Source organism: Nasonia vitripennis, chromosome 3 (assembly GCF_009193385.2).
Source record: "Nasonia vitripennis strain AsymCx chromosome 3, Nvit_psr_1.1, whole genome shotgun sequence".
In the NCBI taxonomy this organism is placed as follows: domain Eukaryota; kingdom Metazoa; phylum Arthropoda; class Insecta; order Hymenoptera; family Pteromalidae; genus Nasonia; species Nasonia vitripennis.
This window is the reverse complement of record NC_045759.1, coordinates 21,281,873-21,300,562: the sequence shown is the minus strand read 5'-3', so window position 1 is coordinate 21,300,562 and position 18,690 is coordinate 21,281,873. Positions and strand designations below refer to the sequence as shown.

General features: G+C 42.8%; 3 protein-coding genes across 5 annotated transcripts; all 3 read right to left on the bottom strand.

The window, feature by feature from the left end:
* Window positions 1–1,260: 1,260 nt before the first annotated feature.
* On the bottom strand, window positions 1,261–3,879 carry LOC100116807 (amino acid transporter AVT1C). 3 transcript variants are annotated; one of them, XM_001601160.6, is made up of 10 exons: window positions 3,694–3,879; window positions 3,497–3,617; window positions 3,310–3,422; window positions 3,075–3,207; window positions 2,801–2,935; window positions 2,607–2,716; window positions 2,332–2,538; window positions 1,968–2,250; window positions 1,665–1,898; window positions 1,261–1,586 (listed from the first exon to the last, which is right to left on the bottom strand). In XM_001601160.6, exons 1-10 carry the CDS (start codon window positions 3,824–3,826, stop codon window positions 1,370–1,372), a joined length of 1,686 nt encoding a protein of 561 aa, XP_001601210.1. In that variant the 5' UTR covers window positions 3,827–3,879; the 3' UTR covers window positions 1,261–1,369. The 3 variants fall into 3 exon arrangements, with proteins under 3 accessions (XP_001601210.1, XP_031783601.1, XP_016840272.1); XM_031927741.2 differs by having other exon boundaries at window positions 3,075–3,234; window positions 3,314–3,422; window positions 3,694–3,818; XM_016984783.3 differs by having other exon boundaries at window positions 3,314–3,422; window positions 3,694–3,818.
* A 570-nt stretch (window positions 3,880–4,449) lies between these two features.
* LOC100116776 (RNA polymerase II 215kD subunit) lies at window positions 4,450–13,537 on the bottom strand. The gene is made up of 6 exons (XM_003425605.5): window positions 13,245–13,537; window positions 11,741–12,010; window positions 10,422–11,652; window positions 9,631–10,341; window positions 9,010–9,549; window positions 4,450–8,919 (listed from the first exon to the last, which is right to left on the bottom strand). Exons 1-6 carry the CDS (start codon window positions 13,320–13,322, stop codon window positions 6,026–6,028), a joined length of 5,724 nt encoding a protein of 1,907 aa, XP_003425653.2. The 5' UTR covers window positions 13,323–13,537; the 3' UTR covers window positions 4,450–6,025.
* Window positions 13,538–16,144: 2,607 nt separating this feature from the next.
* LOC100679725 (U11/U12 small nuclear ribonucleoprotein 48 kDa protein) lies at window positions 16,145–18,668 on the bottom strand. The gene is made up of 5 exons (XM_008205193.3): window positions 18,225–18,668; window positions 17,976–18,144; window positions 17,833–17,895; window positions 17,428–17,575; window positions 16,145–17,355 (listed from the first exon to the last, which is right to left on the bottom strand). Exons 1-5 carry the CDS (start codon window positions 18,360–18,362, stop codon window positions 16,245–16,247), a joined length of 1,629 nt encoding a protein of 542 aa, XP_008203415.1. The 5' UTR covers window positions 18,363–18,668; the 3' UTR covers window positions 16,145–16,244.
* Window positions 18,669–18,690: the final 22 nt, after the last annotated feature.

The window sequence follows — 18,690 nt, the reverse complement described above, 5'->3', positions numbered from 1 at the left end:
GCGCGGTTCCCAGAGGCACGAAATGCGGCGAGGTGCACGCAATCCTCTTGAGTAGTTTCTTCTCAGCGTTGGCCTTCACCTTGTCGATCACCTCCTGGAGTTTCTTCTCCACCGGGGATCTCGGTTTCGGCCGGACAAGCTGTCCCTCTAGAGGCTGTAGCCTTGCCTCTGCGTATCCATAGGACAGAGTTCGAAGCGAATGGTACTCACGGTTGTGGGGGTCAAGCTTGCAGTCGCAGTCGATGAAGACTTTGTGCGCCTGCATGCACCACTTCATCTTCGGCTCCACCACGACGATCCTCTTGCACGATCCGGATGGAAGATCCTCTTCGAGTTCATCCGAGGACGTCGCCGAGGCATCTGCCTCGTAGCCGGAATCCACTGGAGGAACATCTTCGCACCTTGCCTTGTTCTGTGGAGACTGCTCCAAAGAGTCACAACTTTCAAGATGAATGCAATGCATTTTCTTCTCACTGGTCACTAGGTCTTCTGAGAAGATCTGCTTTGCTCGAGAAGCTGATGCTTTTTGATTTTACAACATTCCTCGCATCCTTATATACCCGTTGTCCCCACCCTGTCAGTCGCTCGCGATTCGGCGGCGCGAGGTTTGCGGTATCGCTTCAACCTGCGCCAACCAATGAGAGTCTTGAGTTGGTCGAAAAGTGGGGGGCACGACTTGCGCTTCTGCGGCAAGCGCACATAGAGAATGAGCGCCATCTGTCTTGATAGCGATAATACCAGTAAAGAATTGATGAAAAAGCAGGACGTTTCCAGTTCACGAAGGTAACTGGAGTCGACGACTCCGAGTCGTCTTATGAGTCACCGTTCTCTATACTGGTCGAGACTTTACATGACAGGAGTGGACGTGACCGTACCGCAAGACTTGTCGCGACTGAATCGTGAGAGAACAAGTAAGGAACTAGGGAATAGGATATATATCTACTCAATATATACTTCACCATCTTCCTCGTCCGAGATTCCGAGGTCTGGCAATGTGGCACCAGCTCTTGGAGTAGGTGTGTCTCCACTGAGTCGCAAAGCGCGACTGAGCGCCGCGAGGCTCCTACTCGCTTTACACCCTTACAGAGTGGTGGGGGTAGAGCGGCGTCAGAGCTCAGAGCGGTAGGCGGCGCGAGACCGAGCGGCTGCGCGCGCACTGGCGCCGTGTTCGCGACTAGAGCGCCGGCGCGAATGTCAAATTATTAAATTTTTTTTTACAAATTTACTGCGATTGAATAAATAAAAGAGGTTAGAATTAAATATTATCAAAATGTTATATTATTATCATCTTAAAAATCTTATATTATAAAGAATATATTTATAAAAATGCATGATAAAAACTATATGTGATTTACAACAAAAGTAGTATTCAACCCAATTCTGGAATGTTGGCTGTCGCATTGACGATACACGGAGGTATAAATTGAACATATCTTATCGTATTCCTGATGTTTATGTAAGTTGACGAGACGGTGATCAATATTCCTGTAAATGCTACACAGTATCCAAACCAATCAATAATTCTTTGCTTTGTACAAAAGTTTCTGGGTCTATTCGCATTCGGATTCTGCAACGCCTCTTGTCTTCTGTGAAAGATAATCGGTAAAATTTTATTAAAGTAATAAAATTGTCTATAGACGTAAGCAAGGATATTATATTCGTACCTTGGCGGTCTGACAGACGGTCGACTGGCATCGGCCATAACGGGTAGACTTCCGCTTCTGGATAGTTCCAGGTCATCACTCTGCTTTTTTCTCGCACCGCTATCGTCATTGAATACACACTCCACACTCTCGGTGTACGGGTTCACCTCCACTTGATCTTCGTCTTCATAGTAGGTGAAATAATAGCCGTCATTTTTGTCCTCGTCGCCGTAGCGGAAGCCGAAATGCGTGGATCTGTGTAATAACGAAAAATTCAAAAATTGCAACCATACTCTGCGTTAAAAAACAAAAATATACAGGTACCTAGAATGAACCCGCGGATCAGCGAAAAGTTCACGAGCAGCAAGTCCGGCTCGTCTCTCGGGTCCTGAGCAAAGATACTCTGGCGCAGAAGTTCGACGAAGACTCGCGCTGCAAAGGGCTCGAGCTTTCGAGTACATCAGTGGCGGCAAAACGAAGACGAGGGGACCGACAAGAGTACCGCCGATAAGCGACATTACGATGTCGAAACGCGGCACTGACTCGCCCAATGCTACCCCCAAAAACACGATTGCCGAACGCGTGGCGCATCGCTTCCAGGAGAACGCTGTAAACCGTCAATTTATTGATCGTGATAATTCCAATTCAATTGTATAGATATTGAATTTATAGTTTCATGCAGTCGTACAAGAGTCAACTCGAAGCTGATCTTCGAGATGCTGGAAAAGCGCCGAGTGTCCGATGGCACTGGACAAGCAGAGCTGCACCGCAGATATGAGGATGGCCGTCTGGACCATAATACCCGGAGGCATCACCTGGAGAATGTTGGTGCTCGTATTGCCGCCGTATCGCCAGACGGCTAAGCCTGCCGTCACCGCGAACAGTGTGCCGCTGACTTTTTAACAAAGTTGCGAAGAAGTATTACTTAAGGCTTTTTTTTTTCTTGCAAAAGACGCGACTTACTCATGAAGGAGAAAATGACGGCCTTATTGATGTCTTTGGGCTTCTTCATGTCCACTTGAACCGTCATGATGGTTGGGTGAACGTCGAATTGGAACGCCAACATGCCGTACCTTCGGACGATTTTCTTTAATTATCAATCAAAAGCTCAAGCTATACAATTTTGATGCGAGAAAAAAGGCGCGCAATATGATCACCCAGAAATGAAGGTGTCCCACGACGGTGAGGTCGGAACCGGCGAGTAATTCATCGGCTCTTGGTCGTGTACGATGGACCACCAAATGAGCACAGCAGTAGCGGAGACAGCGCAGACAGAAATCGTCACTACCCACCTAAGAAACAAACTTAGCATCAGCATTCCGAGCGGTATCATTGTCCATTCTATATACGAGATTTAAATAAGGTAACTCATACGCAGGTGTGTGTACGTTAAAGAATATTGGATTACCCTCTACAGCTACACTTACTCACTTCATGTCTCGTGGACTTCCGAGCCACATGACTGGGCATAACAGAACCCCGACCACCAGCAGCCAGTAGCAGAAGGAGAGATTGAATTGCATCTGCGATACTTTCAGGCCGAAGAGTTGCAAATTATACGACGCTGAGACATATAGCAAAGGGAACAATCCTTCGTGATGAAAAGGTTCGCCAATAGAGTTTGATTTTTCAATGGATAAATGGATCGTGCTACACGCTTACGCACCTACCAATAAGTTCGGTACACCGCCCGCGAAGACAGTCAAGTCTAGTAATATCGCAACCCATTTACTTGCCCGTCGGCCTAAAGTCAGTTCGGTTACGGCGGCCAGTGGATAGCTGGATAAAACATAATAATCGTGAAAAGTCCAAAATCAAAGCAAGATTTCAATTGTAGATCTTTCGATTCTTACCGATTTTTTCGAGAAATCGACGGATCTACGACGTTCGCGATGTTCCATGATTTACCCAGCAGCGATGCGGTGTAGATTTGAAAACCGAAAACTACGAACACCAGCGGTATTCCAAGCCAACCTGAACACGTAAAACAAAAGCATCGTCAACAAAGTCATTTTTCCACTCGACTCCTCACTACGGGGTCTGCACTGACCGCACTGAACGATGGCCCTTGGCAGGGCGATGATCGGAAAGACACCGAAAATATCGACTACGCAGAGGGTAGCGAAGAGTAGCGAGAGGCCCGAGTCCTTTCGCGACAACAGCAGCGGGATGTCTTCGCGCATATTCGAACTCACTACTCTACATCTACTAGCTAACTACAATCTATCGCGCTCTTTACTAAAGCCCCGCGACCGGTTGCTCGCGACGACGCCTAGTCTCGGGTAACCCGATAGTTCGGAGTAATGACTGCACACAGACATGCGTGGAGAGAGAGAGAGAGAGAGAGAGAGAGAGAGAGAGAGAGAGAGAGAGAAGACCCGCAAATGCGACGCGCCTTTTTCGCTCCAGAGCAAATAGCTTTGGAGTATATAATAATATTCGAGTGGGTTTTCTCATAGGATCGACGAGTTTTCGAGAGCCGACGATTAAATTGCATTCATAACCACGACCACGGTCAAGCAAAACTACCCTATAATAAGAAGTTTGAACAATTTTGTATTAGTGGTGCAAAATATAGTAAATATGATTTATAGCATTGTGTGGCCTAAGCCAGCAGTTCGGTCAAGTGTATCCGTGACCTACGAAGTTCTTTACATTTTTAAGGTGTCAATTCATGTGACATGTGACATTTTTTTCGAGAAGAAAATTCACACAACAACTAAGTATGCGCATTTGAATGACCGCCTTACGTCTTAAAATTACAATACAGTGCAAGGATCAAGGATAAAAACATGTCAAGAAGATATTTTTTGTAGTTTTTTTTATATTTTCATAAATATATATTTTACAATGCTTTAAATACTATGTAGAACTTAAATGCTGTAAAAATTCGTACATTACGATAAAAAATTTTTTCGATCCGCATCTTCTTTCTCCCGATCATTGATCGATCGGAAAAATTACAAGAGTAATCGCCTAAGTCTTGATTTCGTCAAAAGAAAAACGAACAGTTGCTTCAGCTTATTACAAAGGCGACTGTGTAATAATACGTAGAAACCATTTGCAATGAATACTCTTTGTCCTACGTAGGCACAAATTGCAACTTATATGGTATAATTCGAACAGACAGCAAACAAGTATTAAGATATTTTTAATCCTTTTTTCGTCCTTTGATATTTTTTTTTAGTTTGACACACTCTTTTTCCTCCATATATAAGATAATAATAATTTTATAAAATATAAATGACATCATCTACTCTCTCAGTTATCACTCATCAGTGCATATCGTCGATAGCAACGACACTATTGCATAAAGCTTGTGGTTACAATTTCTGTCGCCCCACCATCGCGACGTGTTAACCACGGGGGCACGTACAATCTCATCGGCAAAGGATGTTGGTATAAGCGAATTCCTGCTACACAATAAACAAAACAAAAACTTGATTTTTTTTAAATGTTCGTGTAGATTTGCGTTGTTTTTATAAATGTCTTATGTAATAATATAATCATCGCTTAAATCTATAACATACCTCACGCGAAATTACATGCTGGTCCTTGCTTCTACAAAAATTTATCTTTTCAGTATACATACTTCTAAATTAAATAATTCAGTTGTATAAGGCTTCGAGATTTTTTTATAATACATAAAGAAGAAGTAACACTTGAAAGATTTGTAACGAGTAGTAAGTCTAAGGAAATATGAAATTGATTTTTTTTTTGCTCTTTAAACAAGCTACTCAATCATAACGATACCGCAGGAACAACTCGTTCTAAAATTATACAATTAAAAATTTCAAATACAAGTCGTTAGTTATTTGTTTACAGATATAAACAATGAAGAACTTAAAGCTAAGTACTTATGTAATCGAAAATAAATTCTAAAAATTGTGCCTAACGTTGAATTGAAATAATTTCAATGTAATCGTGAATATTTGTAAACAGATAAGAGAACGCTGTATCTTTGGAATATTTAGATGCTGCAAAATAAGTTCGACGTATGGTTACATAAAATATACTTTGTGACCTTACAGTGTGACTGCAGTATAAACGTTTCTGATTTATCTCATGTTTGAATTTCTAGTAATGATTAAAAGGACATTCTAAAAATTCATATAATCTTTAGAAAATAATGCAAGGTTCTCGCAGATTCTACTATCGCTAAGAGGCAACTATCCTCTTTTCTGTATTCAAAGTAATGATAAATTCCATCATTTTACGTAGAAACTTGAGCGTCTCTTGTACAGTACTCAACAGCAACGCAGCGATAAACGAACACTACTAACAAACGCTTGATGGTTTGCCGAACGAGTTCCTCTCGCGCAAGATAAACTAATTGATAATACGATTCTCTAACGCGTTCACTCCCGATCTTCAGAACTCCCTCAGTTGTCGTCTGTCTCGTAGGTAGGCGAGGCTGCCGAGTATGTCGGACTCGTCGGCGAATAGCCTGGAACCTGTGGAGAGTAAGCCGGACTCGTAGGCGAGTAGCTTGGACTCGTTGGTGAGTAACTGTGGCTCGTCGGCGAGTAAGTCGGACTCGTAGGGGAGTACTTCGTACTGGTCGGCGAGTATGTCGGGCTCGTCGGCGAGTAGTTGGGACTGCTGGGAGAGTACTTGGTACTTCCGCCGCTATGCTGTGGTGAGCTGGGAGAGTAGCTTGGACTGGTCGGAGAGTAAGTAGGACTGGTGGGCGAGTACGTCGGACTGACTGGCGTGTACTGAGGTGAGGTGCCGGCGAACGAGGGCGAGGTAGGCGAGTAGCTGGGACTGGTCGGCGAGTACTTGGGCGACGAGGGCGAATAGCTCGGCGAGGCCGGTGAGTACTGCGGCGATGAGGGGGAATAAGAGGGCGAGGTAGGCGAGTAAGATGGCGATGCTGGCGTATAGCTTGGGCTGGTTGGTGAATAGCTGGGACTGGTAGGAGAATAGCTGGGACTTGTGGGCGAATAGCTTGGACTCGTCGGTGAGTAACTCGGACTGGTAGGCGAGTAGCTTGGGCTCGTTGGTGAATAGCTGGGACTGGTCGGAGAGTAGCTTGGACTGGTAGGAGAATAGCTGGGACTCGTCGGCGAGTAGCTTGGACTCGTCGGTGAGTAGCTTGGACTGGTCGGCGAGTAGCTCGGACTTGTGGGTGAATAGCTGGGGCTTGTCGGAGAGTAGCTTGGACTCGTTGGAGAATAGCTTGGACTCGTCGGCGAGTAGCTTGGGCTGGTCGGTGAATAGCTGGGGCTCGTCGGAGAGTAATTTGGACTGGTTGGTGAGTAAGTAGGACTCGTCGGCGAATAATTTGGACTCGACGGTGTCATGCTCGGAGATGTCGGTAAGTAAGCTGGTGACGTTGGTGAATAGCTCGGCGAAGCTCCGCCAGCCGGTGACATTGGATATGGACTCATGCTTGGTCCCGGGCTTCCTGGGCTTCCAGGTTGCGGTGAGTAGGCGGAGTACGCTGGCGACATACCAGAAGCATCGGACTGACCGGACGGCGAGAAGCAAGGTCCTCCGGGTGTCATGCCGCTGCCGAGACTTGGAGACATGCCTGCAGCTCCATAACCTGGTGTAGCTCCGACGCCCAGCCAGGGTGTCATCTGAGGACTCATGCTTGGCGTGACAGCGTTTCCAAAGAACATTCCCGTTCCTCCCATAATGTTCGCGCCAACGGCCATAGGGATCTCGATACCTTGTTTGCACTTTTCTGCATCGAGTAACAGATCGAAGCATCCAGTGCCAATGCGCGGTAGTTGTCCCATGATAATATTCTCAGATACACCTCTCATAGGATCGACCTCGGCATGAGAAGCTGCGTCCAACAACACGTCGACGGTTTCCTCGAACGAACATCTCATAAGAGCTCCAGTATCTTGCCTGTTGATACCGTGACGCGTGATGGCCATAAGATGACCCTTGGCTGTCATAACGTCACAAAGCAAAGCCAAATGTCGGTAGTTTACGTAAAGACCGTAGAACTGCAACACAGCGTTCATTTCTTTTTCGACGGACTTTCGCACAGCCTCGATACCCAGTACTTGGAAGATCTCGCAAATGTCGTTAGAGAAGGTCCTCACCGGATCTACGTCTCGCTCACTGAGTACTTTCATCAAGCTCGTACCGTCAGTTTCCAGCAACCACTCGGCAATGGCCTTAAACTCGCCCGTCTCCGTGATAACGATCCTTTTCTTAGCGTCTGTCTGTGGCAAGTGCATGTACACTTTGCCAATGGCCTCTATACCCTGCAGGGTCATGTCACTGAGCATGTTAGCTTCGATACACCTAAGGAACATATCATCCTCCATCTTGTCGACGCTTTCCTCGACCTCCTGGGTATCCGTGAACTTGTTATCCTCGCTGTTCATGATACGGATACGTAACACGAGTTTCTCGGCGTTGTCGTCGTTGAAGATGCAGTTCAAGTCGTCACCAAAACCAGCGTTGATCTTTTCGGCGATCTGTTCCATAGTCAATTTTTTGTCTGTCATCCTCTTACGATCCAGCTCGATACGCAACAGCCAAGGCGAGATCTTAGTAGGATCGAAGTCCGGCATTTCGTAGTAGACATTTACGAACTCCTGATCTTCCGAGATGACGGTGTTCTGTGGATCCGGATCGTAATAGATTGCAGTGTTGGCCGTGACTTTCTTTAAAGTCGTGTGCTCGAGTCGACACAAAACGTTCTTAGCTTTCTCAGCATCCCTGGCCGCGGCTCCGGTAAGGAAGACCGTTAGAGAGGGAGCCTTAGGCTTCTTACTGATGTTAATAATTTCCTTCAATCTGGGTACACCAAGTGTTACGTTCTTCGACGACACACCGGCGAAATGGAAGGTGTTCAGTGTCATCTGAGTGGCGGGCTCTCCAAGAGACTGGGCAGCCAGGGCACCTACCATCTCACCAGGCGAACACTGTGCCTGCTGGAACCTTGTCTCGATTTCTCCTATCAGCCACTCGAAGGCCTCGCTGGAGAGACGGAATTCTTCGGACACGCATTTTGTGCAGAGCGTGGAACGCACGAGACACTGGAATAGCAGTGTAGCGTTCTCGTTGGCCTGTTTACTCAGACGATCCTCGCCAGCTACGATGATACATCTTTCTAGCAGATCTTTTACTCCTTTAATTACTCGCATAGGGCTCAAGTCGGTAGGCGCTCGCTTGTTAATATGGAAAATCTTCTGCACGTTCCAGATCATACGCTGCAAATTGCAAGGTAATACGACTTTCGATTCGCCACTGGGAAAGATTTCTCGCAGAGCTGTTCGGTCCTTGTTCAATTGCTCCCATTCTCGTTCTGTTTTGGATAGTAAAGAATTGCATTAGTTGATGATAATTGATTTGATGGTACTTGCATTAAAATATTGAATGTGAAAAAATTATTTACCTAATTCGGATATGACCTCTCCAGAGCCCATCATTTCACGAACAATATCTTCGTTGAAAATTCTCCTTAGGTACCTTTCGTTGCTAGGGTCGAACTTGAATTTCTTCTCGAATGCCTTGTTGCTGAGCTTAATGGTCGGTAGATTCTGGAACTCTACGGTTTCTCCACAAAGGCCGTCCTCACCGTAACGCAACTGAATGAGCTGGCCGACTGAGTTTCTTACGGTGCCGTCGTAGTGCACCATTACAGACTCCATAGCCTTTATCAAACGACGCTGAATGTAACCAGTTTCGGCAGTTTTGACAGCAGTATCGATAAGACCCTCACGACCTCCCATAGCGTGGAAGTAGAACTCTGACGGAGTCAAACCGGCAAGGTACGAATTTTCGACGAAGCCTCTAGACTCAGGACCGTAATCGTCCTTGATGAAATGTGGTAGAGTGCGCTTTCGGAAGCCGAAGGGAATACGTTTACCTTCTACGTTCTGCTGTCCTACACAAGCAATAACCTGAGAGATGTTAATATTGGATCCCTTTGAACCTGTAAATATTCGTTTCATTTAGTTAAAATTCTTCTCATTATATATGAATTGAAAGACTATGATTAAATACGCGTACAAACCTGAAACGACCATAGCCTTTAGATTGTTGTACTCAGTCAACGATTTCTTAGCAGAGCCACCAGTTTTGTCACGAGCATCGTTAAGGATCCTGTTCACTTGATTCTCGAAAGTCTGCCTCAGCGTGTTACCGGGCGTCGGCTCGAGCTCCATGTTGTGAGCTTTAGTGATGACTTCAATGACATCCTCTTTGGCTTTCCTGATAGAACTCTGAATTTCCATGTAAGTCTGAGGATCGGCAATAGTGTCACCAATACCGATCGAGTGACCCTCCAACAGCAGCCAGTTGTTAATCACGGTCTGAATATTACCGTAGAATCTACCACAGACTTCGTGGCCTAACTCTAGCATACAAATATGCAGCAGAGAACCGGCCGAGGTACCAAGCGTCTTCTTACACAGAATACCCATGATTAGTTCTCCGTGCTCTACCATGACCTTCGTGTCTCCGGGTGAGATCCACTTGTACGGACCGTCGTCCTCCTCGTCTGGATGCGTGCTGTGGGTTCGGATCATGTTCACGTTGCCGGGAATGATGAGTGAGAATATCTGTTTTCCTGTCCACAATGGCTTAGGTTTCAGAATACAAGGTTGCGGCATTTTTCCGTCCCAACTCGGCAAGAACATAAGGATGTTCATCATTTGTTCTTTCTCGATGAAAACATCCCTCTTTGTCATCTTTCTGACGGCAGTCAGTGTGTCCTGTACAATACCTGTATAAATGCAATTACGGATTAATCAAAATTGCCAATGAAAATATTTTTGGAATTTTATCATTATCACTTTTACATACCCATGACTGGTTTGTTAGCCTGAGGTGTGATGATCTGTCTAGGAGTGACGTGGATGTTTTCGACTTCGGCGCGAGTCTCCATAGACTGAGGTACGTGCAGATTCATTTCGTCACCGTCAAAATCAGCGTTGTACGGCGAGGTACAACTGAGGTTCATACGGAAGGTACTCCAGGGTAGTACCTTGACCCTGTGACCCATCATACTCATTTTGTGGAGAGTAGGTTGTCGATTGAAAATGACCAGATCGCCGTCTCGAATGTGTCTCTCTACTTTGTAACCGCATTGTAGATGCAGATCAGAAGGTTTGGGATGGAATCTCAAATCGATTCTGTCTCCGTTGTCACGGACGATGTACTTAGCTCCAGGGTAGCGCGTATTACCTCTGCGCACAAGCTCTTGCATTTTGTCAATGTTGAAAGGCGTGACGATTTCGGGAAAGGTAAGATTCTGTGCGATACTTCTGGGTACACCGACTTGATCGATTCGCAGATTCGGGTCGGGTGTAATGACGGTACGTGCCGAGAAGTCGACACGCTTACCCATAAGGTTACCTCGAATACGGCCTTCCTTACCCTTTAGACGGGCTTTAATGGCCTTGAGAGGCTTGCCGGACTTCTGCATGGCTTTGGGCATGCCCGGCATATCGTTGTCGACGAGCGTAGCCACGTGGAACTGCAGCATCTTTATGTTCTCGGAGATGACGTGTGTTGCTGCTCCAGCTTGTTCGTTCCTCAGCAGCTCGTTGTTAGATTTAATGATATCGGAGAGTTTGTGAGTCAAATCGTCCTGATTCTTGGCTGAGCCGTACATGACGACAGCTGGTCGCACCGCAAGAGGCGGAACCGGGAGCACAGTGACGATCATCCAGTCGGGTCGCGCGAATTTTGGGTCCATGCCGAGGATGAATGATTCCTCGTCTGTGATGTGTTTGAGGATCTCCCATGCTCTTTCAGCTGTCAGAGCAATTTTCTTCTCCTGGGAATCCTCATTGACGTGTTTCCATTCGGCGGTAACGTCGAGTCCGGATCTTCGGAGATTGGGTTGGTAACGACCGCAACCACCGTGACCAGGTTTTTTGTTCGGGTCTTGCTCCTGACCTTCTTTGGTTATGTCCATCTCGTCACCACCCTCGCAAATATTCTTGCTTTTGCAAAGATCATAGACAAAGGTCAGACGCTTACGGGGTTGACCTTTGGTTTTCATGATAATTTCCTTGATTTTTGGATTGTGCTGAAATATTTAATATTCATTAGATTTATTTCTCTAAAAGAAGTGAGGTAAAAAATAAATTAATGATAAATGAATGAGTCATACTTACAGGACTGACTAACATCTTTGAACAGTAGAAACAAACGCATCGAAGTATCTTAATAGTTTTTGTGATGAAACCACAGTGAAACACTGGTTTTGCCAAATCAATGTGACCAAAATGTCCAGGACATTCGGTCATATTTCCAGCACAGGTCTGACATCTAGAGTTTCTGTCGATGACACCCTGCCTGGGGTCCATAAGACCACCAAGCTTGGGGCGTCCACCTTCCATAGTTTCGGCAAAACGGATGCCCCCCTCCGTAACTGACATACGGCGCTGAAAGAATGAACATTTATTAAAATTTCATCAAGTAAAGGTAAATACATATTTTATAACATGCATTGATAACCTAATTACTACAAGTAACCCTGAAATTTTATAACTGTTGATATTAAATAATTTAAAATTTGTTGTAATAAATTAATCTGAAATTAGATTGAAATAATATTCATTTACATAGATTCATTGCTACCTAACCTATAATAACTGACCTACTAAAAGCATGGTATAAGAGGCAGATGATTCCATATTCGTTTTTGAAAATCATAATTTGATTTGATTAAATGGTTTGGTATTGATTTTTGATAATTTTCTTTTTTTTTAGTTTAATATGTGATAAACTTAGATGCATCAAATCAAGGATAAAATTGTTAATTTATATAAATTTAAACTGTCTGATTTAAACAAGAAACTTTTTGCCACTTGTAAAACTCAGTAATTTGCAGTAATCAATTAAATTTTTTTAATTTTGTTTGAACCGAGTTTTTGTTCAATTTGTTTGATATTGAGATCAATTGAAATTATTTTGTAAAAAAAAAGTGAAAGTGCTAACATTGACCTTATGTACAAAATTGTAAGGTGCTATCCTATAAGAAATGAAAGTGATCTATATAGCAATTTTCGGCCTGAATAAAAACAAGGACTCGACTAAGTATAATAAATCTACTATCGCCAGCACAAAGTACACAATACAAATATCATTCATTCACGCGTCGGCATCTCGAATCCTTTATATTTTACCTCATGACCACCGAAATTTCACTTTTGTGTAGCGTCGACCCGATTAAAGGACACGGATATCCGTGCTCAACGCCGTCCGATGTATCAAACTCGGAATCGAGCATCTTAGAACCACGCTCAACAAGGAGCAAAAAACTATGCAACGGAGGAAACCCCGACGCCACTAACGTCATGCAACGAAATATCACAAAACGCATATATATGTATATATCTATATAAACCGTCGAACAACACTACACAACAAGAAAATTCACTCCAAAAATCCCGATCCCGCAAAAAAATCTCATCCTTTCCGAAAGAAACACCGAGTATATCGTCTCCCCCGAGTTTCCGAAGCCAGCGACGACTGTCGCAAATATCACGCACACACACACCCATGGCGATAGGTCCGCCGTCACAGTTGCGTCTTGGTAATCTCGCTAAAATCGTTTGCGGCGGGGTGAAAAAATTACGTCAAAACGTTCGCCGCTTTTAGCAGGATTGAACTCACAATTTCATCGGGTGAGAGGATGCCAAACTGGACCCTCTTCACTGTCCTTATCATCGCCTTCGAGTCCGACGTGGCCATTTTGAGAGCTGAGAGGCTTCTGTGGCCTTCTGCGTCGCGCAGCCCGCGCTCTGATCACTGATGCCGCTCGCCAGCCGGTCGGCCACCAGCCGCCGAGTGCTGCAGAGGCGCTGTTGTCGCTTTGGGACGTAACAATTGGTTCGAGTTTCGGACTTGCGGTGACCGTCAGTTTGAGGTTAGCTAATGCCTACCTGGCTGGTGGCAGCTCTGGAATCAGACTGACTTGTCCGCTTGGCCTTGGGCCACATATATATATATATATATATATATATATATATATATATATATATAAGCGCGTATGCGTGCGTCGCTGAGTAGGAACTAGGAGGGGAGGATTGGCGCTGATGTCAATTTTACACACGTAGTCTTGTGAAAAGAGAAACTATTTATGACCACGGCGGCCGCTCGAACTATTTTTCGCCCATGAGATTTATAACGTGGAAAAGAAGCCATTTCGAGGGCGCCACAGTTTATGCTCATATATATATATATATATATATATACGTGCAGAGAAAATCTTAGTGTCATTTCATACTGCCAACCATCCAAAGTCACTTTTCTAGAAGAGAAGATGAAAGTATACTTTCCTATAGGAAAATGGATACACCATAATACCATAACAATCATACAATCATAACCTCAACGTTTCAGCGTGTACATGTGTAAATGTACGCATGACATAAAGACCAGGAGCAGAAAACTGAAAACAAGGCTTGGTAAATCGTGGTGCATTTGTTTATACACAACTTTATGCTCAACAGAAACATCGATAATTTTAACAATTGGCAATATGAAATATTACCGCATTTTTCTAGTTAGTTTTCTGCGTTCGTCCGCATACGCGCGCAGCCCAATCCGCAGAGGTGGAGGTTTCTTGACGACACTTTACGGTCTCGGGGGAAAAACGAGCTTGGGTTGGGTTGAAGAGTCGCTCGGAATGGGGACAGTGATTGGTTGGTGAGACGAGTTTGTTCGGCGAGTGTATTTATTTATCGTTTTGTAAAGTTTTTTTATTACATTTTGTCATATCAACTTTGTGAAAAATTGTGGTACATTAAATGCTTCTTAGTGTGGCGTGAATTTTGTTGTAAATAAAACTTAAAATGGGAAATTAATACGCCGACCATCGGGAATGGCGCGAAATTTCAAATCAAATATTGGATCTCAATTGTGATGAGAGTAAAATCATAGTACAATGTGCAACAAGGGACTAAAGCCGTAGATTATTCCCGCGGTTGAATATAGTGCTTTATTAACGAGGGATTATCGCGATTGCGTCCGGCCGGATTGATTACCAGCTGTGGGGACGGAAGTGCTGTTTGTGGGAATAAAGTAAATTTGCGGGAATAAAATGCTACTTTTGGCCCGCTTTTCAGGGAATAAAGTAGCTATTATAGTTCAGTCGTGAATAAAAGTAATGCTGATATTGATTTTTAAGTAGTAAGTTTACTAATCGTCCAGAATTTTTACATAAGTTTTGCGCAGATCATACAGTAAATAAATTGAGCTATTCACACATGTGCAAAACAAATAAATGAATAAATAATAAACAAACTAATACAGAATTGATTGAAATTAGGCAATTACATAAACAGTCCACTAATCCACGTCATTATACATTCAAGAATCTTCAAAAATGGTACCAACTACTTATGCTCGCACATAAAAAAATGATTCATACATCAAGTTTATTCCTCGCATGACAACATTTTTCACGCACTGCACACATCCTGTACATCCTCGATTTCGCAGAAGAACGTCAAAGTATTATCAACCAGGTAGTCATTGGTATCTCTCAAATCCGTGAGCGACGGCATCGCAAAGCACAGCGAATCCTTCGTATCCTTGACGTTTGTGATCTTCGACAAAGTCCTGACTTTTTCGCCGTTTTTCCTCACGATAGAAACGTTGACTATCATTTTCAGCGATTTTCGCTTGCAAGCCTCGAGATTCACGTGCAGGTAACTGCTGAAGTCCTTGTTGCTCACGTTGAGGGATAAAAAGCACGTCTGGCTGCTTCCCGTCAATGTGAAGCCGCACGACCTGAATACTTTCTGGTCCAGATAGAACAGCATCCTGCAGTTCTGGAGGGTCCATTTGAATTCAGTGTAGAAGACTTTTGGAGTTGTGATGTCGTAGAAGGCTGTGCGTGATATCGGCATCGGTTTTGACGGCGAGTCCTTATTACTGCTCTTGTTGGCATTTTCCTTCTGCGGAGAAAACATTTTTTTCAAGTTTTTTTTCAGATTATTCATCTCGCTCTCCGGTGAGATTTTGAAGTTGATAAAATATTAGTTAAACGATAAATCTCGTATTCGAACGATAGAAAAGTGTTCGAATTTAGTCGGAGTAATTGTGAGGTGAACTGACGTGTGCAAAGTTTTGGAACTTGTTGACTGTTCAAAGCTACGCGGTTAGGACTGTGTCTGTGGGACTTTATCTGCACTTCATCACTTGCGCCGAAACATTGAATGGGTGGAGGACCGTCGTATATTGGAAGGGATTTTTCTTACCTGAATGTCGACTTCTCCGGAATACATAGCTTGTTAAGCTCTCAAATACATCGGTATAAAATCTGAATGGCGACGCACCTACTAATAAATTGTCTGGATACTTACATTAGGGGGAGAAGTCCGTCTGGAAACTTGTATTATGGTAGGGGTACGTATTATTGTAAAGGTTTGTTGATTCCAAGAATGAGTAAAGCTGACCTGGATTATATGGGTGGGATTTAGGTAAATCTATGTACGACTAAGGTGGTCCCAATGGAAAATTTCCTTTGCAGGCGTAGGTATCGTGGTTCCATATAACTCGTAACAAGCTCGATTTAAAAAATGCGATTTTTTATTTAAAAATAAAATTATTTACACACTCAGTCGTTTTATTAAAAGTAGTCGTGGCGATTTAATTGCAAACTTGTATTTACTTGGAACTTAAGCTTTGACTACGATCCCTACTCTTTTTATGTTTGGACTTCTTGTGTTTCTTAGCATCTTCTTTATCACGCGATCTATCTTCTTCACGCTTGCGATCTTTCTTATGTTTTTTATGACTGCTACTTTTTTTCGCTTCACATTCCGATGCTTTTACAAATTCTCGTACAATAGATTCACTTTTTTCGCGTTTACGACTACGAGATTCATGAACGATCGACTTTGACTCCTTTTTGCCGGAAGATTCGTCTCTATCGCGACTTCGGTTGTAAGTTGCATACTCGCTTTGGTTTGACTCGTATTTATGATACTTATCCTTGTTTGTACCCTGAGAATCGTAATCATCTCTGCTTTTGTCCCGAGAATCGTACTTATCCTTACTCTTATCACGAAAACCATGTTTATTATTTCTGCTTGAATCTCGAGAATCGTACTTAAGCCTATTTGCATCCCGAGATTCATTCTTATCCCGGCCCGAGTCTTGAGATTCATACCTATCCTTGTCTTTATTACGAGACTCGTACGTGTCTCTATGCTTCCCTCTCGAATCATATTTATCCCAACTTCTATCACGAGAATCGTGTTCATCTCGGTATTTATCTCGACTATCATAACGTTGATGCTTTTTAGCTGAACTCCATGAATCATAGTCATTGTTATAATTGGAATATCTACGAGATGAACTATAATCTCTACCTTCGTGTACTACTCTTTCCGATTTTTCATCCAAACTCTTTGAATTGTATCTCTTCTTATAATCAGATCGATCTGCACTGTTCCAATTCTTTCGATCTCTTTTTGAGTGAGATGACTGTTCAGAGTTCTCATTCAAATCATCTTCGTGATTCTTCTTATTCTGTTGTTCTTTTTCACTAGGCTTGGCATTTACTTCATCATTAGGAATGGGGATTCCATATTTTTCAGAAAGATGTTCCCTGTACATTTCCATTTGCTGTTGAACAATTTCTCTCATGATTTCAGTGTGAGATTTTTTATTTGTATGGACTCCTCTATGTTTAGCTCTTCGCCTCTTTAAGTTTCTTTCTTGGGCTAACAGTAGCTCAATAGGTGTGCTCTTTATTTCACCTTCAAGAGTTTTCCTAAAATAAACAGACATAAAATCTTTAATTTTTGCTTAGTACTTTTTTATTTTAACATTTGTAAAAGCTTACTCAGGCTTATTCATCTCTGTAATATCGTGACCAATATCAGGACCAACAGTATTGGCAATGACATACTCGTACATTGCTTTCCTTTCATCGCTGGTGAAGTCACTAGTAAGCCTATCCGATGTTTGTGGAACAAATTTTTCATCTAGACCTATTATTATTACAAAAAACATTGTAGCAGCTCAAAATTTTACATAATCGCATGTAAATAATCTATAAATTATGTGATGGCATTGAAATAGCATTTGTTGTGATAAAGGATATGAAAAAAGGATATGATTCCATGATGTAAATAACAATCACAATTTTCTGGAAAAAATCATATCTATTCAATTAGGAAGAATAAGACAGAAAGAGATTTTCATTTTTCTTTATATTTTTAGGTAAGTATAAAAAAAACCAACTTACTTATATTTGCATCAGGATTGTTTTTCTTTGCTTCTTGTAGCACTTTGGCTTGGAGTTGCATATCTATGAAAATAATTAGATTTAAAAAAATACTTGTAACAGTGACAATAATAAAATAACAACAGACTATCAAGTATATTTACCAAGTTTTATAGTTGAAGGATCATCTGGTGGAAGAACAGGCTCTGGAAGAGGTACACACTCTTTTGTGTAACCAAGAGCCTTCCATTCACACTTGACGAGATGCTTGTGCATAGTTCGTTCAGGCACTCTGTGTCCATCATTGAAAGGACAAATAGCATATTTCTCAGTCTAGACATTAAAATTTGCATATTAATTTACTTGTATTTAATATATTGTAAGCATTTTAAAAATAGATGTTTATTTCTTACTTCTTCGTAATTATAAAAATAGTTGTAATCCCACCCTACAGATGAACATAAATCCTTCATACAATTTTCGGCATCATCGATGAATTTGGACATATCATCAAGAAATTTTTGCCTCTCTTCTAACGACGGTTCAGTCATTTTTTTGTCAAAAAATACAATTTTTGTATAAAAATTGATATTTCAGCGGAATGCGCTCGCGTCTCCTAACCTCTCAATTACGATTTTAAAGTGACTTAATGCCTGTGCTCGACATCTTTCGACAAGAATTTTTAACGACAACGCCAGGAACGTGTACTGAAGTTAGAACATGGATGTCGACGAGCAAAGTACATACGTACTTACGTCGATCTCTGTTTTGATAATTGATAGGATACAATTTTCATAAGAAAAAGGGTTTATCTTTCGCAGAGATATGCCTCCAGCTGATGGCGCTGCACTACTACTTTTTACCGATCGGCGATAATAT

Bases quoted from the DNA above. Each gene is read 5' to 3' on its own strand.
- LOC100116807 (XM_001601160.6), bottom strand. From the start codon at position 3,826: ATGCGCGAAGACATCCCGCTGCTGTTGTCGCGAAAGGACTCGGGCCTC. The intron at 3,208-3,309 runs GTGCGTAAGCGT...TATATGTCTCAG, and splicing joins TGTACCGAACTTATTGGTAG to CGTCGTATAATTTGCAACTC. The intron at 2,717-2,800 runs GTGATCATATTG...AATCGTCCGAAG, and splicing joins TGGGACACCTTCATTTCTGG to GTACGGCATGTTGGCGTTCC.
- LOC100116776 (XM_003425605.5), bottom strand. From the start codon at position 13,322: ATGGCCACGTCGGACTCGAAGGCGATGATAAGGACAGTGAAGAGGGTC. The intron at 12,011-13,244 runs GTGAGTTCAATC...TCATTCTTTCAG, and splicing joins TCCTCTCACCCGATGAAATT to CGCCGTATGTCAGTTACGGA. The intron at 8,920-9,009 runs GTAAATAATTTT...TATCCAAAACAG, and splicing joins AGAGGTCATATCCGAATTAG to AACGAGAATGGGAGCAATTG.
- LOC100679725 (XM_008205193.3), bottom strand. From the start codon at position 18,362: ATGACTGAACCGTCGTTAGAAGAGAGGCAAAAATTTCTTGATGATATG. The intron at 17,576-17,832 runs GTAAGTTGGTTT...TAATAATAATAG, and splicing joins CAATCCTGATGCAAATATAA to GTCTAGATGAAAAATTTGTT. The intron at 17,356-17,427 runs GTAAGCTTTTAC...TGTTTATTTTAG, and splicing joins ACAGAGATGAATAAGCCTGA to GAAAACTCTTGAAGGTGAAA.